Source organism: Anarhichas minor, unplaced genomic scaffold (assembly GCF_050575085.1).
Source record: "Anarhichas minor isolate MPS153535 unplaced genomic scaffold, ASM5057508v1 ptg000004l, whole genome shotgun sequence".
NCBI lineage: Eukaryota > Metazoa > Chordata > Actinopteri > Perciformes > Anarhichadidae > Anarhichas > Anarhichas minor.
The window spans coordinates 2499175-2522500 of record NW_027466450.1 but is presented as its reverse complement, the minus strand read 5'-3'; the positions used below and the strand labels follow the sequence as shown (position 1 = coordinate 2522500).

At 42.8% G+C, this 23326-nt stretch overlaps 5 protein-coding genes across 10 annotated transcripts in view; 3 read left to right on the top strand and 2 right to left on the bottom strand.

Moving 5' to 3' along the window:
- glsb (glutaminase b) overlaps positions 1 to 7288 on the bottom strand; it is a 40016-nt gene extending 32728 nt beyond the window's left edge. For 3 of the 4 annotated variants that reach the window (XM_076105895.1, XM_076105879.1, XM_076105887.1), the window contains exon 1: positions 6866 to 7288. In XM_076105895.1, coding sequence (XP_075962010.1) covers positions 6866 to 7173 — 308 coding nt within the window. In that variant the 5' untranslated portion in view covers positions 7174 to 7288. The remainder of the gene's footprint in view (positions 1 to 6865) is intronic. The other variant, XM_076105870.1, reaches the window with a different exon arrangement.
- fkbp7 (FKBP prolyl isomerase 7) lies at positions 6597 to 15177 on the top strand. The gene is made up of 4 exons (XM_076105939.1): positions 6597 to 9194; positions 9707 to 9858; positions 12202 to 12329; positions 13944 to 15177. Exons 1-4 carry the CDS (start codon positions 8977 to 8979, stop codon positions 14103 to 14105), a joined length of 660 nt encoding a protein of 219 aa, XP_075962054.1. The 5' UTR covers positions 6597 to 8976; the 3' UTR covers positions 14106 to 15177.
- A 524-nt stretch (positions 15178 to 15701) lies between these two features.
- osgepl1 (O-sialoglycoprotein endopeptidase-like 1) lies at positions 15702 to 18654 on the bottom strand. Of its 2 annotated transcripts, XM_076105917.1 has the most exons (7): positions 18199 to 18652; positions 17723 to 18110; positions 17419 to 17623; positions 16734 to 16882; positions 16137 to 16267; positions 15979 to 16050; positions 15702 to 15880 (listed from the first exon to the last, which is right to left on the bottom strand). In XM_076105917.1, exons 1-7 carry the CDS (start codon positions 18408 to 18410, stop codon positions 15796 to 15798), a joined length of 1242 nt encoding a protein of 413 aa, XP_075962032.1. In that variant the 5' UTR covers positions 18411 to 18652; the 3' UTR covers positions 15702 to 15795. The 2 variants fall into 2 exon arrangements, with proteins under 2 accessions (XP_075962032.1, XP_075962040.1); XM_076105925.1 differs by lacking the exon at positions 16734 to 16882 and having other exon boundaries at positions 18199 to 18654.
- A 210-nt stretch (positions 18655 to 18864) lies between these two features.
- Positions 18865 to 21080, top strand: alkbh6 (alkB homolog 6). Of its 2 annotated transcripts, none has more exons than XM_076105796.1 (2): positions 18865 to 18939; positions 19959 to 21080. In XM_076105796.1, exon 2 carries the CDS (start codon positions 19964 to 19966, stop codon positions 20666 to 20668), a length of 705 nt encoding a protein of 234 aa, XP_075961911.1. In that variant the 5' UTR covers positions 18865 to 18939; positions 19959 to 19963; the 3' UTR covers positions 20669 to 21080. The 2 variants fall into 2 exon arrangements, with proteins under 2 accessions (XP_075961911.1, XP_075961919.1); XM_076105804.1 differs by lacking the exon at positions 18865 to 18939 and adding an exon at positions 19025 to 19140.
- Positions 18877 to 23006, top strand: adat3 (adenosine deaminase tRNA specific 3). Its single transcript, XM_076105787.1, has 2 exons — positions 18877 to 18939; positions 21845 to 23006. The coding sequence occupies exons 1-2, from the start codon at positions 18928 to 18930 to the stop codon at positions 22904 to 22906; spliced, it is 1074 nt and encodes a 357-aa protein (XP_075961902.1). The 5' UTR covers positions 18877 to 18927; the 3' UTR covers positions 22907 to 23006.
- Positions 23007 to 23326: the final 320 nt, after the last annotated feature.

The following is a 23326-nucleotide window of genomic DNA, read 5'->3' as shown; positions in this document are numbered from 1 at the left end:
CTAGGTTGGAAAGTGGTGGAGAGACACAAACAGGCGCGTATAAGACGGAGCACTCAACGTTAACGGTGTACATGGGGTAAGCAGCAAAGCATTTGTTGTTGTGTAAATGTAAGTAAACACAGTGGCACTGCAGTGACAGCATGGTTGGCATGCAACAGGATCGCCCTTTATCACAAGCTAGAATGAAGCCCATATTCCCACGTGGCTTGCCAGTGTAAACACAGAGCTTATCTGTGGCAGTTGATACACTCTTATCACATTAGTGAGGGATTCGAGCGGCTATACTGGAAACATGCTATCCAAGTGGAAGCGTTAGCCACAGAGGCGTGCGTGTCCGTTTGTGGGACATAGCGCTTCATTGTGCGAGACAATGTTACTGAATGTTTCCTGTTGGCAGTGCTGCCTGATGGGTAACGCCATGTTCGGCTGGAAATCGGGAGATAAAGACAGATCAAAGGTGGTCACTGCTCAAAAAATGCCAGCCAGCTTTAGAACTTTCCATTCATATTTTTACTGTGCTCTGTAATGTCACGGAGAGGAGAGTCAGTGTGGATCTGTTGGGGCAGGGAGTTGGAGTCCCGTAGGCTGCATGCTCATCTCCGGCCTGAGCAAAACGCTTTAAAGCAGCTTGCAACTAACAGCCAACACTTTAGAGGTGTGTCCACCGGCAAAATGTCAGAGATGGAGGCACATTAAGGTCTCCTTAACCAAAAAAAGCACCTGTTTAATAGACACACAATCAGTACGGTTATAACTAATGCAAACTATTGTCTTTTATATACATTTGTTAATTATATGGTCACTACACGGTCCATTCGCTCGCAACACTGTGTGTTGGGAAACGCAGCTTTAACAGCTTTTGGACCTGCAAAGCGTTTTAGGGACAACACCAATTTGTTTCGGAAATCCTTTCAATCTGGACAATAGTTGACAACAAATACCTCCTTTGGTACTTGGTAGGCATGGTAGGCATGGGACGATATGAAAATGTAATGTCCCCATTTCTTGGCTATAATAATAATAACAATACACGATATTATCCCAATAATCATCCGAAATTGCTTTACCTTACATTTTGTAAAGAAGCAAATGGTTTTTTTGCATCACAGGACACCCTTTTCAGTGAACATCCTTTATAGTGAAAAACAAACAATCAAACCTTAAATGGGGTAGTTATAAAATCATAAGAAACCCTCTGCATAGCAAGCTAGACTGCTTTTTCAAGTCACTCATGTGACTATATGTGGTCCTGTATCTCTAATAGTTTGATTACACAAACATAATGCCCCAGTACGGGGCGGTAGTGTCTGGAGCAGTGTTAGACCAGGCCTAAATTCCAGGAATTCTCTGGTTGTCAGTGCTGCCCAGCCCACAGTGGCTCTTGGATTAATAAAGCCAACATTGTGGTCGGTTCACACGCTGGTCATGACACAGCAGCGTGGACTGCAGTGGGGCAAACTCCACTCAGTGCAGAACCAGAATTCAAAATGGTCTCGTTCAATCAAATCAAAGTCCTTTTCTCTCGATAACTAGCAGCGACTCTTCCATTTGCGCTTCAGACTGATCCTGTACGGTCTGCTGTCCCACTCCAACATCCTGCTTCTAAAGACCATGAAGAAGTCATAATGCCGTTCAATGCAACCTTTTTCCACAAATAGCCAAACTTGTCCTGACAGGTGCCCTGTTAAACGGAAGCTTTTACATGGCACAGATGCTTCTAATTCAACACTGACGGGGCAATGGCCACGTCGCGTGAGCCACATCGGCATTTGATACGCCAGGATTCAGCCTGCACCTCCCTCTCTGCCTTCTCCTTTTGGTACATCTTCCGCTCTCCACAGAGTAAACACTCCACATATAGCCAAGGTAACTACGCCTGAAGATGTGCAAACAGACCAAGATCGACAAAAATGCCGTCTGTCAGGCATGCCTAATTCAAAGGGAGTGCTATTGACCAGCACATCTGTCACTACAACAGCGTTCCACACGGCAGTCAACAGGTGCACCGCATTATCACAAGGCGAGCGGCAAAAGCAGTGTGCATCGGATGATACGCCTCACAGTGACATGTTTACGTGGAAGTTGAATTGAGGATAGAATGATGGATGAGTGGGGGATCAATCGTATTTCATACAACCTGTGCAACTGCATTCTAAGAGTGTTGTAATGAGAAAACCCTCTTAAGCAGGGGACGAGTGTTTGTGTTTCTAGACCCATGCATTTTCTGCCTTGAGGGCCCAAAAGGCAGCACTTTGAGGGCCAATTAGGAAGTATTTAGGCAATTTAAGTGGCACTTCACCAAGGCTCATGATACATTTGCTTTGAGTCTGTAAATAACTGACTACAGCACAAGAAGCATTTTTCACATACTTGCCTGAGGACAATTTTTTTTCGAAAAAGTGTAACGCCCATGTAGCTCACTTGCCTCATATATCAAGGTTGAGTTCTTACTGCAGGGGCCAGGGTTCGAATGCGACCCATGAACCTTTGCTGTCCATTCACTAAAGGCAAAATGTCAAAAACAATGCCAGTGTATCAACTTGGCAGCAGATCAAGAGCAGAGGGATCCCAGGCTGACACTGAATTTGTTCCTTCAGAACATTGTCGCAAAAAAAACAAAAAAAAAAACACAAATAAACTTGTTTGTTCAGATTTGCCTCTGGCCTTATACTGACATCCCATTAATGCAACATGCGGATGCTTAGTGTTAATGTCTGCCAAGGCACGCTGTCATTATGTATCATCAGTGCTACAGTATATGGCAGCGTTCATATCTGTGGTCAAGTTGCCCACCAGGCCTAAAACTGACACTGACCCACTGTTGCCCTTTAGTTCTAATCATTTTAGGTAACTTCTTTAACTCTAGTAACCCATCATCTGGGTGGTTTTAGTGGCCTTTCGTGCCACGTCAGTGCTCCACAGAATCTGACGGGAAAACAAACCCACAAACAATAATAGAAGCCACAGGCAAGTCGGCAAGAGCTTACACAAAAATGCCTATTTATAATAGACATGCTGCAACTGAACTTCATTGGTCATAAATACCGACAGACAGCTTATTGCAACAAGACGGGGGAGATGGCGGAATTAACATGTGCCACGTATGCATATCACATAATCTTCTGGATGGTGGAAACTCTCAGTTGTCACCAGCAGACACTGGACTAAACTTGTCAATATCTTGGTTTAGATTGTTTCCGGTTATATTTTGAAGTTCCCAGCCTCTTGTGTCCCGTGTTTGATTCACTTCCTGTCTTTGTGGTCTTCCCTCCTTTTTTCCCCCTATGCAGCGGTTGTGTTTGTCATGTCTCCTCCTGTTCCCTAGTTGAGTTTCTATATTTTTGTCATTTCAGAATTTCCGGTTTGATGATCACTTCACTTCCTGCCTTTGTACGTTTTCCCGCCACCGTGATTGTCTGCCCCGTCCCTGATTGAATCCACCTGTGTCTAATCACCTGCACCTCCCCGGTGTATTCAAACCCTGTGCTCTCCTGTGTCAGTTATTCTGTAATGTTCCTGTTAATATCCCTTGTGCACTTGTCTGATTTACCTCTTTCGTGACGTTTTGCCTGTTGGATTGGTTGTTTGTGGACTCACCTGCTTTGTAGGTTGTGTTTATCTGTGAGGTTTCCCCCTGACCAATTAGTGGCCTGCAGTGTTTTAACTCCGCCTTTTAGTATTGACTCAGCTCGCTTGGAAGCTCTACTGGGGTGGTATTAAAAAAAAAAAAAAAATATATATATATATATATATAAAACTTTGGTAATGAGACTATAACTGTTCTAATGTGTAATGAAGCGAACTGCTTGGTTGAGACGGCGGCTTTAATGACCAAAACTGCGGAACAAATCGGGTGTGAATACAATCTAAAAACATCTCGTTTCTCTCTACTGGTACATTTAAAAATCCTCTTTACAGGCAGATGGCTCAGTCCATTTGCCTCTGGATGGCTGCTCATTGGGTGTAAACGGAGCACTTTGAGAGTTTCCTGGATACTAGGTAAAGATTGCGCTGTGATTTTGAAATGTATGTTTTGCTCTGGAGGATTTAGAGCGCAGTATTGATGGCCAGTATTGTAGTATTCACACAGCATTTAGTGTTCAATTCACCCCATGTCAGGGGTCTAGTCATCTTAACATCAACAAGCTAACTGTAAATGAATATTCAGTTATCTGGCCTGAGAGTGTGGCGATACCCATGGTCATATCAGTGACTTAACACACTTCCCTAAGTCTGTGTGTCTGTGTGTGTGAGAGCTTAACACCAAGTGTGTCTTTCACTTTCAAACTCTGTCATGTGTTTCACAACAGTCATTTGTCTGTTCCGTTTTTGATATCTTAATCTAATCCACCTCAACCCACTAAAGCTGTAACTGATCGCACAAATAGATGTACACTTATGCTGTACAACACGCCTGTGAGGCTCTCGGAAGGGAACAACAATAAAACGCTGTATCGCGATTGATTTCTCAATGCATAAACTGCATTTCCTTCTGAGATTTATCTTGTGAGGCCTCATTGACACGGCATCCCCATCTCGTGCATCAACACTTCTTTTTTTGTGCTGCTGACCCATAAAATATAAATCACAGGATGGACCTCAGAGTACGGTAAGTTTCCATGGACACTGTCGTCCTGTGCATACACATTCAGGCGGTCCACTTCAGGCAGAAGGGAAATACATGGACTGGAGTCACTGTACAGCTGCCAGCTGGCTGCCCGGAATGTGACTTGAAATGTGAGAAATAAGTATTCATTTAATGCCCGACATAAGGAAAATTGAACGGGGCAATTTTGAAATTGCCAACAAAACAGGATTGACGCTATAAATCTGAATCAAGAGCTTTGTTTACTCGTGTATCTGGACGGCTGACTTTAAAACAAGTACTAGGTTTTTTTATTGGGAACATGCTCTACCGTAGTGTCACGATATGAGAGATTGCAGCTCACTCTTAAGGGATAAACGGGTGACTTGAAGTGGGGTTGTATGAGGTACTTATAGTCGGTGTATTATCTACAGTAGATGGTGGACGGCACGCTCCCCAGTTTAGACAAACAGAGCAAAGCAATGTACTGCTGCGGACGGGGGCAGCAACAAAAAAGTATTTTAGACACCAACAAGAAAGGCCCCACCTTAAAAAAAAATCAATATTAGTTTAAGGTTGCGCTATCAAGAACATTTTACCGCTTTATCGTCCCTTTCCCACTGAACTGAAACATTGTGGCATTCTTGGCAACTGTTTTTGTGGTCCTTGTAGCATTGAAGAGAGCATACTGAGAGTGATAACGGACCTGTGCTCTCTTCAACGCTGCAAGACTGTTGCCAAAATCGGTGTACGTTTTATTCTCAGTTCAGTTCCCCATCAGAAAATATTCTAAATATAGTGTACACTTAAACTGATAATGTGTTGTTGCTGCCCCTGTCCACAGGAGTACATTGTTTTGCTCCAGGGCTGGTGCTCCCGACATCTACTGTAAGTAATACACTGATTATGTCAAAGTAGCTCACTCAACCTCACTTCAAATAATCTGATCTATACCTTTTAGCTCTATAAATACCATTACAACTCCATAAATATAATACCTTGACATATTGTATTTACATTGAGACAAACTATCACTTCAAATCTGGTAAAAGTTCTGGTATTTTGTAAATATATATATTCTGAAAGGTAAAAGTTGTTATTGTACAATACTTAGAAACTGCTTTGAGCTTCATGTTGTTACCTTCAGTCTTGTACAAGTGCGTTATTCTGTAATTACAAATGGCAAAGGCAGTTAGGACTGAAAGTACTGTTAAACAGCAAGACAACTGCATAGACTTGGACAAATGGCACAATTTGGACAAGGAGCAGTCCCTTATAAGACAAGGCGGCTTAGGCTTCATGTCTACAGCCCTATATGGACGTGGCAGTGCTTCTCCAGACATAAAAAAAAAAGACACAAGTCAGGGAATGATAAGAAGAGCAACTATGCACACTTGGTTGGCATGCATTTTAATTGGAAACACTACAACTGTGGACATTTAAACATTACAATTGTAATAGTATATATGTTCTACGTGTTACTGTCACATGAAGCAGTTGAAGCCACACACACACAGACTTAAATGGGGTTCTTGTTTTCCACTTTCTATCAGCCTACTGTGGACGGGACAGAAGGGTATTGTCAGTAGCCTGGAGCAGCCCTCAAACTGTGACCCACATCCCTTCACGAAGGAGAGTGAGAGGTCACAGTAAAAGCCACAAATCAAATTCACGCAGCAATGATTATTACAAAAACTAAAAAAAGTGAGAAATAAAAAAATATTTGTATCTATCTCGTATCTCGTCCACGAGCTGGTGTTATTATCCTCCACATTATCTCTGACCTTGTCACGGGGATCCCCGCCGCCTCGCCCGCACCGAGCGGTCTCCAACAGGAGCAAACCAAACGTCACATACAAACCCGTTAAGGTGAAATAAATAAATCCTAATTGACTTTAAGTTAAGTTGCTGGCGCCGTATTTATAAAGCTTCTTGGCACCGAGCCATCGGAGGCTGCACCCAGTGTTCAAGTCACACACATGGTGTGCTCGCTGCAGCTGTGAATCCGTGGCAGATGGTAAGCTGTGTTCTTGTATATCATACGTGTGTTTTGGGTGAGCTTGTCTTGTCTATAGGCAATACATCCGTATAGTATTTTAAAGTGTACGATGTTATGTTGGCTAGTTACTGAGCGCTATTTAACGCGGTTTTAACAGCGTCTGTAACCGCTGGCAGACAGCGTAACGCACATCCGCATGCGTCACTACTCGCCATGCATCCTACGTCGGCCGTAGTGTGCCACACAGTAATGTGTTCCCTGGGGAAGTGCTTGAAACCTACTTGTCGCTGGATTCTTCGCTGCTGACGCCATCCTTCTTCAGCCGCTCTTCCAGCTCCACGGTGCCTTCCGTTTTCGTGCAGTACGAGCGGAACAAGGCGGCGTGGGGCGCGGCGCGAAGCGCCGGGCGGTGCGTGGCGGCATAGAGGACCTTCAGTGGAGTGGAGACGGCTCTGGCATCAACGGAGGCGGCGCCGAAGCAGCGGTGGCGGATCGGCGACCAGGGCTTCTGTCTGGAGCCGGACAGAGGACGCTTGAGGGTGGCTTCAAACAACTCCTTCAGCACTGTCGAACACCTAAAATGTAACATCTCAATCCTGTCGGGCTGTTGGAGAGAAAGTCGTGGTTCCAAATATATCCGGTAGCAACTACACGTCCGTTGCGTCTGCTACCACGTTGACTGACTGAGGTGCGATGACTCAGAAACACCGGCGTCCAAAAATACATAGAGGCGCACGTTCACGCCCCCGTGGCTCCTATTGGTGGAATTGAAGTGATGCGCGCGACCAAAGATAGCTAATGGCACTTTCAAGTTTGCTATTGGAGTGTCTTCGTGTCTGTCAAGTCCTGTTATGTTTTTGTTTTTTTCGCAGTAGGGTAGTTGAATCTCCTTGCATGGCAGGAGTACCAGCACGGGACCAAAGGAATGTATTGCAATTCCAATAATTGTGAAACAGAAAGTAAAACTCATCTATGCTATCTTCAAAGCCACAGGACTCTGTTGACAGACATATTATAGATAGTTTTACTGTCAGTTCAGTTACCCATGAGAATATATTCTAAATATAGCGCAAGACTTAATCTGATATTGATTTTTTTCTTTTTTTTAAAGATTTGGCCTTTATTTTAGGTTTCTAAAATACGTTTTGCTGCTGCCCCCCACAGTAGTAGAACACGTATTTGTTCCCGTGCTGGTGCTCCTGTCTGTTGCTGCAGGTAATACACTTATAATAACAACATAACCATGGATGGATTGCTGAACGGGCCCCCAGGCTCAGGTGCCCAATTCTCACAGTGACGGTGCCAAGAAGAGACTCAACATGACCACAAAGTAACATAAAAAGACTACAAAGACGCACAAAAAGACTACAAAGACATCAACTAAGACGCGTAAAACAGCTGCAAAGACATACAGAGACCTCAAAGACGAGAAAAAAAGGGGCAGAACAACTGCAAAGAGACACAAAATGTCTTATTTCTGAAAAAAATATATATTTTTAATCCTGTATAAATTGTGCCGTGAATTACACATGTTTGGTCATTTAAAATATAATTTTGCAGGTCACGAAAGTCAACAAATAACTTTGACTTTCTTTAATGACAAAGCTTTTACAAAAGGTTGCCTGTATAATGTGATCCTGTCTCAGCTATTAATTTAAATGATGTATATAGAGAGATTTATATGTAAGTTACATGCTTAGGGGGACATTATTTTGTGAAAAAATGCCACCACTGTTGCCAGTAAAGACGGAACTCAAATCTGGCTCGTGATCAATGTTTCATTTTTCATATAGCCTAACTTTTGTTCCATGTACTTCTATAGTCCCTGACATTACGTTTTACTGTACTGTACCGGAACCTGCTCTTACTTTTATAAGGTTTTATATTATAAACTCGTATGCATATGTGATGAAAATTAATCTCAGACTTGATGCGGAAGTATTTTACAGTTTTAGTTTAGCAGTTATATGTATGCATAATCTTTACCTGTAGTGTTTTTCACATTTTAGCATATTTCACTATTCTATATATTTCTATATATATATTTCACTTCTAGTTATTGATATATTCATTCCATATACAATATACAGTCATATAAAGTTGTTTGGCATGCAATTGAATAATAAGCGTGTTATTGTTGCCCTTAGTTTAGTCTGTCAGGCTGCAAGCCACAGCAAGGTTCCGTAGCCCAATGAGCGATCGCTAAAGGAGGGCCAGGGCCAGAGTTTGGGCCAATTATAGTGAAGGAAGTGGGACTTCAGGAACGAGGAGGCAGAAATCCCTGACAGTCCAAATTCAGGACACGAAAGATCTTCGTAGCAGCAGCTCTCCACGTCCTCCGGTGTGTTCAAACGTTACTCCCAGAAGTTGCCACGCATACACAGACAGCGGCATGATGTGGAGGTCGGTGAGCTGCACATTGTGCCTCTTCGTTTTTTCACAGCTCAGTTTATGGTGTGTTTTGGCGACATCAGCTGAGCTGGACGGCGAGGTCCAGATTGAAGTCCTGTTCAAGCCCGAGGAGTGCACTCAAAAGAGTAAAAGAGGAGATCTGATGAACGTCCACTACGATGGGTTCCTCGCCCAAGATGGCTCTCAGTTCTACTGCAGGTTGGTGGTTTGAGAAAAAGTTAGCTGCAGTTACTAGATATTATCTCTACAAGTCAAATGAGGCTGGGAAAGTCCACGTGCAAATTGGCAGGCACTTTATTAATGCATTATTATCATTATTAATATTGTTATTATGTAGCTTTCATATCTGAAGGGAGTGATGAGTATTTCACTACAGGTTTCACATTGCATGTTATGCAAAGGTTTCCTTTTATGTGTTTTGCAAAAATGTATATTCTTATGTCAGTGTGACCTAAATAAAGGTAGGGTTGGGTAAACACTGGGAATTGTAGTTAAACCTGCATATATAATTTCATCAGTCCTTACATGGATCTATGGTCATAAGGGACAGTACAAAGAGTAATTGTGGTAAGGAGGGGGGCTGAACCCTACATATAATAAAACCCCCACTGTAATAGTGCAGTCCTTAACCAAAAATATAATAATTCTATAGCTGTAAAGGCTGATTGATTGACAGGATGTTGTCTCTTTTTCTACTGTGTTTGCTTTAGTCGATCAGACAAAGCTGGGCACCCTCAATGGTTCGTGCTGGGCGTCGGACAAGTCATTAAGGGCCTTGATAAAGGGATGGAAGACATGTGTCCTGGAGAGAAACGAAAAATAACTATTCCGTCGGTCCTCGCCTTTGGAGCAACAGGCAAAGGTAAGTAAATGCAATACACAGTGATTTTTGCAAGTGTCAGCACAGGGTTTACGTTGCCCATCGCTAAACCGTAGATTTTGTCGTTTTTCCGCTCTGGGCCGAACATCATGAGCAATACAATGCTAAACCATAGATCTACACACTGTAAGAACAATGGATCCTACACTTCCCATAATGCAACTTGATAGAGTCTTTTAGAGCCAAGAAAACCCTGATTACATCACTATGACATCACCAGGGTTATGCCATTGACTTGAGAAAGCTCCTCCAGAGCCACAGGATACGTTTTCATCACTCCATGTGATGAGTTGTGAGTGCTTTTTTTAAAATAAGTACCGAAAGGTTACATTACCACGCAATTAAAACGTGTAACAAACATGTTTTTGTCCACATGCTGATGGATCACCTGTTTTCTGCAACTTTTATGTTTGCAACTGAATGTCTCAGTGAAATGAATGCATGTCTGTGGCCGGAGGGAACATTGGAAATCGATGAAAATGGGCAGCAGTGGTATGCATATGATGTGATTAATGAGTTAAAAACAATAAATACTTTAAAGTGATTATTATGTTAATATTGTCTCTGCTGGAGGAGCTGCCATCATGCTGTCTTGTGTTCTTTCACAGCACTTTAGTTGGAAGGGCATCACATCCCCTCGCAGTGTTTGCTACTCATCCCCCCCGTGGCATGTACTGTCAGCATGCACAAAGGTTTAAAGGTCTCTACTTCTTCTCGCTCTTTCTTGCATGCACCGTAGCACTTTCATAAAAACTAACAGCTGATAAGTGTTTCACCTTTAACTACAATGTCCTACAAACCTCTTCATGTTGTTCATGAATGCACTATGCTGTGATCTGACTGTTGTGTTGCACAGCCTGAGGATCTGCATTTCAGGTTTCATCCGTTGATTTCACTGTTTGGCTATGGAGGAAATTGCTTTGCTGAAGAGTGCATGCTTTAGTTATCCCGGCATCAGTCTGCTTTACATATACAGGCATGTAACGCTCTCCAGGGCTGAGAGTTAAAAACCTCTGTTGTTCAGCTGCAATGGGACCACCAGTAAAGATGAACGGCTTTAATTGCATGTTGCTCTACTGACATTATTTGTCTTTTCTTGCTGAAATTATTTACATTTTCATAATGACTTTAGCTCTTGATGCTAAATCAGCACTACGTTAAGATTAATTCATTTATGTAGTTAGTGGCTGTTTTGTTCAGTTCACCACAAAATCTGAATATGTAGTAGAAGCACTAACCAGATAAACACAGTAAAACGCAACTCCCATCCCTCCTGAAATGTTGTCAAACCAACTTCACAACTCCCCCCTACACGGTAGAGCAGGGGTCTCCAACCTTCTTTTCCTCTGAGAGCTAATTTGACAAAATAAAAGTGTCCGAGAGCTTCTCATAGCACCAAGTTGTTCATCACCAATAGCAGACATTTGTCATTCACATTCGTGGAAAAAACAAACACTCTATTATCCATTCCTCATGAAAATAGTATAATATTTGCCTTTCAGTGGTCTGGCTATTTTCTGCAATCATTGTCAAATCTGGTGTGCTAACATCGCCTAATGTTCACGGTGTCACTGATGTAATTAAATTCAATTTATTTTGTATAGCCCGAAATCACAAATTTGCCTCAGAGGGCTTTACAATCTGTGCACCCACGACATCCTCTGTCCCGGGACCCTCACATCGGAACAGGAAAAACTCCCCCAAAAAAACACGGGGAGAAAAAAAGGAAGAAACCTCAGGGAGAGCAACAGAGGAGGGATCCCTCTCCCAGGATGGACAGAAGTGCAATAGATGTCATGTGTACAGAATGAACAACATAACAGAGTTACAACACATTCAATGCATATGACAAATTATTCATTTAAGAGGGTAGTAAGTAAGTGTCAGGTAGGACCCCGGCAGGAGGCAAGACCACGGTCCAGATATAACCAAGATCCACAGAAACCTGCGAAGCGAGAAAGCACAAAGACTCCGGGGAAGAAGCAAAGTCAGTAATGTGCGTTAATGGTATCGGTAATATTAATAGTAATGCTAATACTACAGCGCTACTTGTTTAATCGATGGCTGATCGTGCGGGGTGTCTGTGAATTTGATTGCATAGAAATTAAAACGTGTTGAAAGTGACTTTGAATCTACATATTCTTCAACCTTTTAATAAGCCACTCAGAAACGGGTAGCGAGCCACTGGCAGCTCACAAGCTACTTGTTGGAGACCCCTGCGTTAGGGCATGATGAAAATGATCAGTAACTAATGATTATGGCATTATCATTGCTTGTGGTCTTATTAGAATCTTGACGTGCTGTTATTTCCTCCTGATGGAATAGATCCTGTGCCGCCCAATGCTACGGTGGTCTTTGAGGTGGAGGTCTACTCTGTTTCCAGGGGACCACGCAGCATGGAGGCTTTCGGACAGATGGACCTTGATAGAGACAGAAGTCTCACAAAGGCTGAGGTAATCTTTATTCACAAGCTGGTAATTATCACAAAGGTAGCTCAGACAGAAAAGGCAATAACCGCAGTTGGATTAACATGCTAGGGGGCCCCACGGGGCAAAAATGAGCTGCTAGGCCTCTTTTAAACACCGGTTACTCTTCCTGTGCAGTGTGTGTACATGTTTTCCTTTCAGGATGATACCTGTGATACTGTAATCAAATGTCACCGGAGAGCAGAGGTAACTAGGCATAAAAGACAGACATTACAGCCAGTCTTGTAAATGAACAACATACAAAGCTGTTCTCTTCTGTTTGAAAACCCCACCGTTTTCATATAAGATGCAATGGTGGATGAGAAATGTATCACCTGTGATGAAGCACAGCACACTGTGGTATTCAGATTACAGAGGTTATAAGGAGAAGGGAGTGTGGATGTATAAAGAGAACTGGATACAGAATTGGAAGTGGGGCTCTGTTCATTCCTATTTAAGTTACTTAGTAAGTAAGGTTGGAGTCTGAAATGTTTTTATCCAGGTCAGAATGTTACAAATCATTTAAAAAATGAAAATACGGGACGCAACATTTTGGCCAATACGCTGATTATTTATTTTCCCCACAAGATAGATGAGCAGGTCAATACCACTCATTGATACCGTTCATGTTTGTGCATTAAGTATGGAGCTAAAGCTGGGAGGTGACTAGCTTAGCCCAGAAATTGTTTTTACATTTCTGTTCCTGTACTGTTTAAACAAATATGATATAAGTGAGCTTTAACGGCGTATCGTTGAACTTTGCAGAGAGCTACACTAGCTGTTTCCCCTTGCTAACAGTCTTTATGCTAGGCTAAGCTAAAGTTAGCTAATAGCTTCTGGCTCAAGCTTCATACTCGACACACAGACTTGTTATATAAATCAAGTCATCTCATTCTCGGAAAGTAAGTAAATAAGTCAATTTTTTTGTACTGTCCTTACATTGTCATTTAGTAGTGGGTATTTTTTAAACAGATAAAACTACAAATGTGTTTCCCATCCCAGTGAACCTTCATTTAAACTTGATTTCACATTTTTACTTTATTTTCTAATTGTTTATAAAGAATAAATCGCTTATAAAGAATAAAACATTCCAACCCAAAGTAACCTCACCTCAGTAAGACTGAAGGCCACGCTCGTTTCTGATCTCATTATCTCACATCATAAACATCCATGGATTGTACTAGAAGGTTGTGAGGCTATAAATCACTTTACCTTTAACTCATTTACTGCTTTTGCTCACAGTAATTCTTTACAGTAGTGTCAAAACAAAATAAAGGACATTAGTACTGCAAACCACCAAGGAAGCCCATTTTAAAGGGACCAAAATGTTTGCTCAACCCCAGAATTACAGTAATTATCGTTATGATAACCAAATGTAAAGAAAGCTTATACTCATGACGTTATCTGGATTGTTGACGGCACATTAAAATAAGACGTGAAGGACCTGCTATCAATACCATTTACTGTTTGAATTATCACCGATATGATATGTTGCTTGTGAGGCACAACAGTTGCTCATTATATGATAACATTGTTGTAAAAGTACAATAAATGTCTGTTACTGATTCCAAAGTGTGAATGACAAAGTGCTTTTCTTTACAGGTAAAAGCATACTTGAAAGTGGAGTATGAAAAATCTGGGAAGCCACGTGATGACCCGTTCTATGAGAAGATCATGGCTGATATATTCCGCAAGAGTGACCAGGACAGCGACGGACTGATCAGTGCCAAGGAGTATAATATATATGAACACGATGAGCTCTAGTGTTGGAAGTCGTGGATCTTGGGAATTATTTTGAGATAATGTACTTTGATCAATTAGAGAGAAAACAAGAATAGGTAAAGGAATAAATCCACCCTCAGATGTTTTTCACAATGCAGATGTTCTTTTTTTTTTCTATGAAAATATTGTAGCAGTAAAAATGACAATGAGACACCACTTTATCCATGTTTGACCAGCTGTCCACTAGAATAATCTGAAAACATGAAACACCTAAATGAGATCTAAAATGCTGAGGAATCAGCCCTAGCTGTTCCCAGGTGGATTTTTCTTTTTCTAAAAGCAGACTGGCAGTCGCTGCATTTAGGTGTTTGGAGCCACTGAGACATCTTTCCAAGTCAGCAAACTAGCCACTAACTTGTAATACCAAGTATTAAACTATGCAAGAATATCTCCAACACGTGTGTACATTTTTATGCCAATGCCACTAAATTTCGCATTTGAAATATATATTTTTTAAAGTCTTGCGTCCCGATGAACATTGCAGCACAAAGAAGAAACCAGAATGTTGCACAATGTTGTGACATGGTTGGCTTTGAAACTGTAACGTGACTGTCATATGAGATTTGAAAGGAGCTGAAATCGTCCCATCCTTCCTGTGAGTTTGCTCTGCTATATCACACCAGTGCACGGATCCATAGAGTTGGGTTTGTTGAACGGATGTCCGTTCTTCTCTTACCCAGATAGGATGTCCAATACAAACAAGCCAGTATTTGTGGGCTGTGTTTGACCAGTTTGATGATTAAATGTTGTGGTTTGTCAGACATGTTTACAAGTTTTGTGTACATCTTAATGTGGTCGAAATAGTGACTACCATTGTATCCAGTTGAACAATAGTTGTTTTTAGCAACACAAGAAATAAACCATCGTGTATGTGGAAAAAATATAGTATGCCATAAGTGATTTATATTTATCTCAGTGGTTGAAACCATTCATGGCCTTTTTACTAAGACAAATCTGTGTTAGTGTGATGTTTTTCTGACCTGAAATGAATTACTTTCTCTATATATGTGTATGTATGATGTATATGTTCCTTAAGAAAATCATTTTGATTTGTCATCAGGTCAATTATTGTAGCGATTCCTCTCCAGTGTGTACCTGAGGAGCATTTACATAAACTCACCACTAGAGGGTGGTGCTTAGCCAATAACAACCAAGTATATGCCTCAATGGGAATTAAATGGTATCTGCTGTAGAGTACAGTGGTTTGACAGAATTGACTGGGGTTTACTCAAGGTCATTAACAGCTGTTTATCCTAAGATCCATTTTGTTGTTAAAATGTTCTAAGCGAGGGCAGATTGGATTTACATACAAAAGACACAGTGAATATTTGTTTCTTTTTTGAAAAGTAATATAAATATAAGTGCATGCATACAGCAAAACAATGCTGACGTCATTCTTGTCATTACAAAATAATTAGTTTAGCATATTTATTGGTCGCCCGCTCACAATAAGCTGAACTCATTTTTTGTAAAGACAAGAATGACGGGTATATTATTTAAAAATCCAGTCATAGAAAAACAAAAACAAATCTAATTTTCAGTAGTTTTGTAAGGAGTATTCAAATAAAAACAAATCAATTGAGATGTATAAAATGTTTATTATATAGTATAAACACACTATATACTCTTGAACTGTGAAAATCTCGGAGTGACAAATAAGACCAACAGTCTGTCATCTGGAGATCTTCATCCTGACTGACGGCAACCGGATCGCTGCTGCCTTCACCTCTGCTGTCATGTCAACACCCAGCCGTGCCCTGGAATACAACATTTATGTGAGCGAATGGTAAAATCTGTACCTCTAATAATCTCCACTGAGATTGCAAATTAAATCTTCGGTTCAGTGTTGACTTACTTTGGCTCATAGGAGACATCCACATCTGGAGGAAGTATCCCTTTCCCTTCTCTCAGGCGTTCCACCCCGTTCCTGTTTAACAAAGAGAAAAGTGAGTTTTGTCTCAGACGGACACAACTCTACAGCCAATCACATTCACTGAAAATCAATAGACACACCATGCAATCATCACTCCATTGTCGGTGCAGAATTTGGCCGGCGGACAGAGCAGGCGTAGTCCTGTTGCGTCGGTGATAATGGTCAATGCCTTGCGGATATACTGATTGCTTGCAACTCCTCCAGACAGCACCTGTCAAGAAAGAGTTAAAGATGAAATCTTTAAATCTATATCCACAGTTTTTTTCTTAATTAAAAAGGATGATGCTGGTGTTATTCTATATTTTTATGTCCATCTTTCTACCCTGTCTGTGGCTCTCAACTCCAAGCTCATTACAGCAGAGGTTCTCAGTCTTTTTTTTCTTCTTTATTTGTATGTGTATGAGGACCCCCTCATATATAATGTTAATGTTATGTGAAAGATCAATACAAAATAAGCTGTTATAGCTTTCTATTATTAATTGAACCACACACACACACACACACACACACACACACACACACACACACACACACACACACACACACACACACACACACACACACACACACACACACACACACACACACACACACACACACACACACACACACACACACACACACACACACACACACACACGAATGAAATAAAATACAACCCGAACTAACAAACTCACCACGGTGGGACTGTTTGATGGCAGCAGGCCGTTTGCCTTACAGAACAAGATGGCGCGATGTGTTCGCTTTGCAAGATGAGAGGCAACTGTGTGCTGTGCAGAAGCTGCAATGTCATTCACACATGACAACAGTGTCCCCTGTTCTATACCTGAAGATGGAGGGAAACAAAAGTTACTAATCTAATATATATTTAGATATGAAGCTCCTCTACAGTTTCTGTTCACTTGTGACAATACTGAGGAGTTAGTAGCAACAGCAGCCAAGCACATGTTATTGAATAAACATTATTAAGAGTGTCTTTCTTTATGTGTTCCTGGTGTGCAAATGAAAAATGTAGATGTCCCCAAACTGCATGTTTTACATATAAACCTGTCAAACATCTATTCATCTTGTATTTTGCTCATCTACATACCATTTCTCTTTTTTATTCTTTTTTCTAAAAGAATAAAACTCAAAGATGTGTTTCACAGCAGACATTTTGACTTGTCACAGCAGGAAAAGGACCGGTGGAACTCATAACATCAGTGATCCCAGGAATTATTGCAATGCAGGAATTCATGTTTTTAAGTTCCACCTGTGCTGGACAAATCAAAATGTATATTGTAGAAAAACGTCCATGAATTTGATCACTGGTACATGTGTCACGGACGGTTGTCGATTCCGAGACCTTGTGTGTCCTCATACCTTCCTCTGCCTCTTTCTTCATTATCGTCATGTTAACTTGATTCCGTAGTCCAGCGAAAGAAAAGCAACAGTCATATGTTTGTCCCATAGGTGTCCTGAAAGGGAACCTCGTCCTGTCGCCATCCTCTGCTAGAAGCTCTATAGCTTGTCCTCCACTTAGTGTGGAGCACTGTGGGTGTTTTATGAGGGACAAACGTCTTGCCACCTGTGAATCCACAGAAGACAATATTTCTTTTGATTATAGTCACAAATTCAACACCATGGCCACAAACAAACACGTCGTATCTTAGCGTTAAGGCCTCACTTTATCCAGCACATCCCCCGGAGCTTCATCCAGAGCGTGACCCAAAAGCAGAAAGTCGTCGACTCCTCGAGCCACAGCGAGAAGTGAGTGACCACCAGAGACAAGCAGGACCAGGAAGGGGAAGGCGACAGGTTGCAGCATCCTGATGGTCAGGGCGTGGGCCTCCATGTGGTGGATGGGGATGAAGGGCTTGTTGTGCTGCCTCACAAACTTCTGACTGAACTCGAGGCCGATGCCCAAGCTCAGGGCCAGGCCCGGCTTCACGGTGGTGGCCACAGCCGAGAGCCGGCTCGGGTCCACGTCGCTCCTCTCCAAAGCCTCCTGGACCACACGCTCTATGTGTTCTCTGTGGAGCTGCTGTGCCACTGTGGGGATGATGCCACCAGTCCTGCAGCGTTCAAGAGGGGAGGAGATAAGTCAAAAGCAAAACCCCTAAAGCAAAGATCCTGTTAACTGAGTACAGCTCTGTCACCCACCTCAGATGAACCTCTTTCTGTGAATGCAGAGACTCTCCCAGTATTTCACCCGTCTCGTCCAGCACAGCAGCTCCAGTGTCGTCGCAGCTTGTCTCAATGCCCAAAACCAGTCTGGAGCAAGGTGCTTTTCCAAGTGAAGGAGAGCACCAAAATGTGTGCTTAAGCTGCAGCAGCCTGTGCAAACATTTTACTTTTGCAGGGAACATGGTCATGGCCCGTATGCTAGCCAACTGTGAGTTAAAATAGTCTAATGACAGAGGGTGACCTCACCTCATTTTCCATTGAATTTTAAACCCATAGCGTTAATTTAAAAACGGAGACTAACATGGCGACGGTATCACATCAGGTTTCAGGGCAAACTAAAAAACACACGCAAAGCCCGTAGAGTGCCGAGCAGAAAGCACTAGCATGCTCTGTAGTCTTTCTTCACCGGTAACTCGCTCTGAGGCCGTGTGGCTGCGTCACATGTAAATAATTCCGTGTACGGAAAGTTTGTGACCTTAGATTAAGTACAGACATCTAGACACTTGCAAAAATACGGGAAAAACATTCACATTACACCTGTCAAACGTATACTTTTAAATAGCCAATAATTTGAGAAGCTGTTTGGAAAACAAAGCATGGGTCCAAAGTTTTGAAGCTTTATTTTGGGGGACATTTTAGTCAGCTGCACAAGCATGTAAGCATGGAGTCGAGTCTGAGCTTGCTGACCAAACGGTATACATTTTGATGTCGAAAGAGGTAAATTTGATTTTGTGTCACTTACAGTGTAAAATATGTCATTTTTTAGGTTTGGGTCGGTAGCGGGGCTGGGCTGTGTGTTACCAACATGGCGCTGTTTTGTATCGGGAATGTGGCTGTGCTGCCTTCACGGCTCCAGAAATGTGGAATTCTGACAAAAAAACAACCATAATAACCCAGGCTCAACGTGGTGCATTGTTGGTAAAGTTGCTGATACATTTCCTGAAACACTCAGTTTTGTAAAAGGCAACATATTGATACTCCGTGTAGCTGAAATAACACTTATTTACATTACTTACATGTATCTTGTATGTCAGGCAACGACGACTTGAGTGATTAATAGAGTATCACCACTATAAACCAGCTATTTAAGGGTTCATTTTTAAAAAGCCAAAACCAAATGCACTTTATTTGGATGAGAGTAGAATCGTTTTTAACACCAGAGGGTTTCTAAGTACTACAACTTTAAGCACCAACCTTAAAGGCACCACTACTCTCACTTGTACGTGATTTTACCATTTGTGATTTCTCCGTCTCAGACTGGCTTTTTAACTGCAGAACACCGAACCAGCACCCATTTCATATGAGTCCATTAACTTGTATCATGCAATACGTGTACCGCTGTCTCTGTACTGTACTTCTATTATTGAAGGCATAGAGGGTATGTGCAGGGTTTGAGGGAGCTAAATGCTGCTAAGGCTATCAACATACACGGAAATGCCTCGGATTACATCGTAATATTACTGCTGTGGCTGATGAGGGACGTCCTGCTGCTAGCGAGGGGTTGATATTTTACTATAAACCTGTTAAGTGGATAGCCTGTACCTGGCCTCCACGTATTAATACATATCTGAGACGCGTCTGGTAGATTTTCAGTCAGTTTTTTTTAGTAGTTATCAAACAGAACTGTGCTAACGTTACTCCCCGTTAGCCACCACCAGGGTAATTTGCTAGCATTAGCACTTCTTTTTTCTTTGTCTGGGTGTTTTAACAAGCATTTCATGTTGACTTTTCTAAAGGAGGCATGGAACACCCAGCCTGTATTTTGGAGGAATTGAAGCAGTTTGTCGTAAAGGACGCCCCACCAACTGTGTTTTACATCCCAGATTTCATATCGGAAGATGAGGAGTCTTATCTTCAGCAGCAGGTGTATAAGTCTCCCAAAACCAAATGGACTCAGCTGTCGGGCCGAAGGCTTCAGAACTGGGGAGGGTTACCACATCCCAAAGGCATGCTGGCAGAAAAGATGCCCGACTGGCTCCGGCCGTACTGTGAGAAAATCTCCTCCCTAGGTGCATTCAGTGGGAAAACAGCCAATCACGTGTTGGTGAACGAGTACAAAGAAGGGGAAGGGATCATGCCTCATGAGGACGGCCCTCTCTACCACCCTACTGTCACCACCGTCAGCCTGGGCTCTCACACCCTCCTGGACTTCTACACGCCCGTCAGCGTCCAGGAGGGCGATGCACCGCAGACGGAGGAGAACCGCTTCCTCTTGTCCCTGCTGGTCAAGCCTCGGAGTCTTCTGATCCTCCAGGACGAAATGTACCAGCGTCTCCTTCACGGCATCCAGCCCTGCGCCCGGGACATGCTGTCGGACAAGGTGGTGAACCTGTCTGCTGCCGGGGCCTCGGCGGGAGAGACGCTGACCCGAGGCACCAGAGTGTCGCTGACCGTACGACATGTGCCCAAAGTTATGAAGACGAAGCTTATCCTGGGGAGGAAATGAAGAAAGGCCTGATAGTTTGTTATGGTACTACATGCTGCGTTTGTCTCCCCCATGCTGCTTTGTGACGTGTATCTCACCCGTAATCGATCACTTCTAGCTTGGTTAAACATCTGTGCTGCCTCAAGTGATCTTACTGCTGTTGTAACTTTTCTGGACATCATCCAAGATAAAGACATTGTCAAAGACAACAATACAGAAAGGGTAGCAACTTGAAATTGTTTCAATTATGGCTTCATTCTTTAAAAATATTTGAAGGGATCTGCGTAGCAAACGTCTACGGAAGAAGAATGGTGTCTTTAAACTTGGTGTTGTTAATGGATGAATGACTAATCATTATTCAATTGTTAAAACTGGAATGAATTTCTGTTGATTCATCAACTTCTCGCATTAAATACATCAAATGGATCTAAAATCGTCAAATCCTCATTGGTTGTGCCTTGTGTTGGCCTATGCGTTGTTTACCTATGGATTTATTTAATGGCGCCCGATATACAAGCATGGCCCATACAAGAGGTTGATTTCAGATTTTTACAGTGTATTGTACCAGCAGATAAGTAACAAGGAACTGCAGTAAAGATGTTTGAGGTAATTAAGAAACACCATGACAGTTTGTCCTTGGGAGAACACTGACAATTTAGTTTTTCCAACTCTAAAATGTTCTGCCCCAGTACATAATATTGGTCACAACTTTTAATTAATCAAATTTAAGGGTTAATATCAATATCGGCCTCAACACTCAAGTATCAGTTTGGGCTCTAACTAAATCCTTTTTACTTCAACTAAGCTATTGAATATAATTCAAATGAGCACTGACACACATACATGTTGTTGCATTTTACTTAAGAAATTAACATCCAAAAAACTCCACACTTATTAAACAAAATGGGCTAAAGGATTTATTTCAAGTCCACTTATCTTTTTAAGTTACAACTGGATGGTTCATGTTTTGAGTTAGAAAATGGGCCCCGACTGTTGGGACACAACCTGCCGCCTGATCTCCGTTATGGAGATATAATAAAGCAAGCTGCAGCTCAAAGGTCTTTTGGGCTAAAGCGGTTGTATTGTATAGACCGGGCTTAGTTTCTGTCCAGAACTGAAAGGTTTTGTCATCATGTGCCCTGTTCAGAAAGATGCACCGACTTTGTTTTAACCCTGGTGTGACATCATGTTTCACAGGAGAACACCGAAACAATGGAGCCGCAGACGAAACGCTGGAAGGGGTCTGTGTGCGACGCCGACTCCTGGGTCGCTTATCCGGTCCTGTCAGATAAGCAGTCCCAAGACGTCGAGCTAATCGAGGCATTTGCGGCCCCCATCCTCGACAAGAAAGAGACTTCTCGACTCCTCCGGGAGCTAAGCGGCCTCTACCCGCTGAACGGTCTCCAGCACATCAAGAGGGTGCGGGCGGTCAGGGAGAAGGGCAGTCCTCATCCTCTGGAAGTCCTCGTGTGCCTCGTCAGCGACGCCCCAGACCTGAAGGCGGTGAGCATCGACTCCCTGCTCCCCTCAGGTGGCGTTCGACGTGACGGACTGGGAGAACCTTTTGTGGTCAAGGTCCCCGCGCGTCCCGCCTTGACCCGACCCCAGTTTGAGCTGGCGAGCAAACACTGGCCCACCTCCTTTCACGAGGACAAGCAGGTGACCGTTGCCCTGAGAGGGGAGCTCTTCAGTCCGCTCCAGAAAGCCAGGATGCAGACGTACATGACGGCTGCTTTGACTGCTGCCAGAGCGGGGACAGAGTTGGGAATGGAGGCGGTGGGGGCCGCGGTGGTCGACCCAGCGACGGAGAGAATCGTCGCGGTGGGCCACGACTGCAGAGGGGACCACCCCCTCCACCATGCGGTCATGGTCTGCATCGACCTCGTGGCTCAGAGCCAGGACGGCGGATGTTATTCCTTTGACAGGTACCCTGCTTGCCGATTGACTCCGCCAACCCCGGACACCTCTCAAAGCGCCGCGGGTGCAGAGGCGAGCTCCCAGCCGTACATATGTACCGGGTATGACCTGTATGTGACCCGGGAGCCTTGTGTCATGTGCGCCATGGCGCTGGTGCACTCGCGGATAGGTCGCGTCTTCTACGGGACTTCCTCCGCCGACGGGGCCGTGGGGACCAAATATAAAATCCACTCACAGAAAGATTTGAACCATCGCTTTGAGGTTTACAAAGGCGTGTTGGGCAAGCAGTGTGAGGGTCTGAATGGACCGGGCAGCCACATCAAGAGAGAGATTGATAATTAATGTGTCTGAGCTGTAGAATTCACAGGTGGAACTGTAGGACTCATCTAATGTTTTACATAAACATTTCTTTTAATTAAAGTTTTTAATCATTTGGTCATTCTATTGAGAGCATGTGTGTAGATGAAAACTAAGGTTCCCACCGTAGGGCTGACTTTCTTTTAGGTTTGGGTGTTTGACTGAACTTTCTGTGACTTACAGGCTCATTGGAAGGATTAACAGGTCGGACACAAACCTGAATTTTAATACGACATTAACATTACAAATGTTAATAATTCAGTTTTCTTTCGTGAATAGGTCCAGGTGAGGAAACATTTGTTTGTTTTTTCAGTATTTAGCTGCAGGACGCTTCTCTTTTCTTCATAGCTGCTGCTTTATTTGTGCTCATCTTTGAGGTTTTCACATTTACTGTGTTACCAGCTC

Coding starts and splice junctions, on each gene's coding strand:
- alkbh6 (XM_076105796.1), top strand. CDS start 19,964: ATGGAACACCCAGCCTGTATTTTGGAGGAATTGAAGCAGTTTGTCGTA.
- fkbp7 (XM_076105939.1), top strand. CDS start 8,977: ATGATGTGGAGGTCGGTGAGCTGCACATTGTGCCTCTTCGTTTTTTCA. Junction 9,859..12,201: donor CTTTGGAGCAACAGGCAAAG/GTAAGTAAATGC, acceptor CTGATGGAATAG/ATCCTGTGCCGCCCAATGCT. Junction 12,330..13,943: donor GAAGTCTCACAAAGGCTGAG/GTAATCTTTATT, acceptor TTTTCTTTACAG/GTAAAAGCATACTTGAAAGT.
- osgepl1 (XM_076105917.1), bottom strand. CDS start 18,410: ATGACCATGTTCCCTGCAAAAGTAAAATGTTTGCACAGGCTGCTGCAG. Junction 18,111..18,198: donor CAGAAAGAGGTTCATCTGAG/GTGGGTGACAGA, acceptor TGAACGCTGCAG/GACTGGTGGCATCATCCCCA. Junction 16,268..16,733: donor CATCAAACAGTCCCACCGTG/GTGAGTTTGTTA, acceptor CTTTCTTGACAG/GTGCTGTCTGGAGGAGTTGC.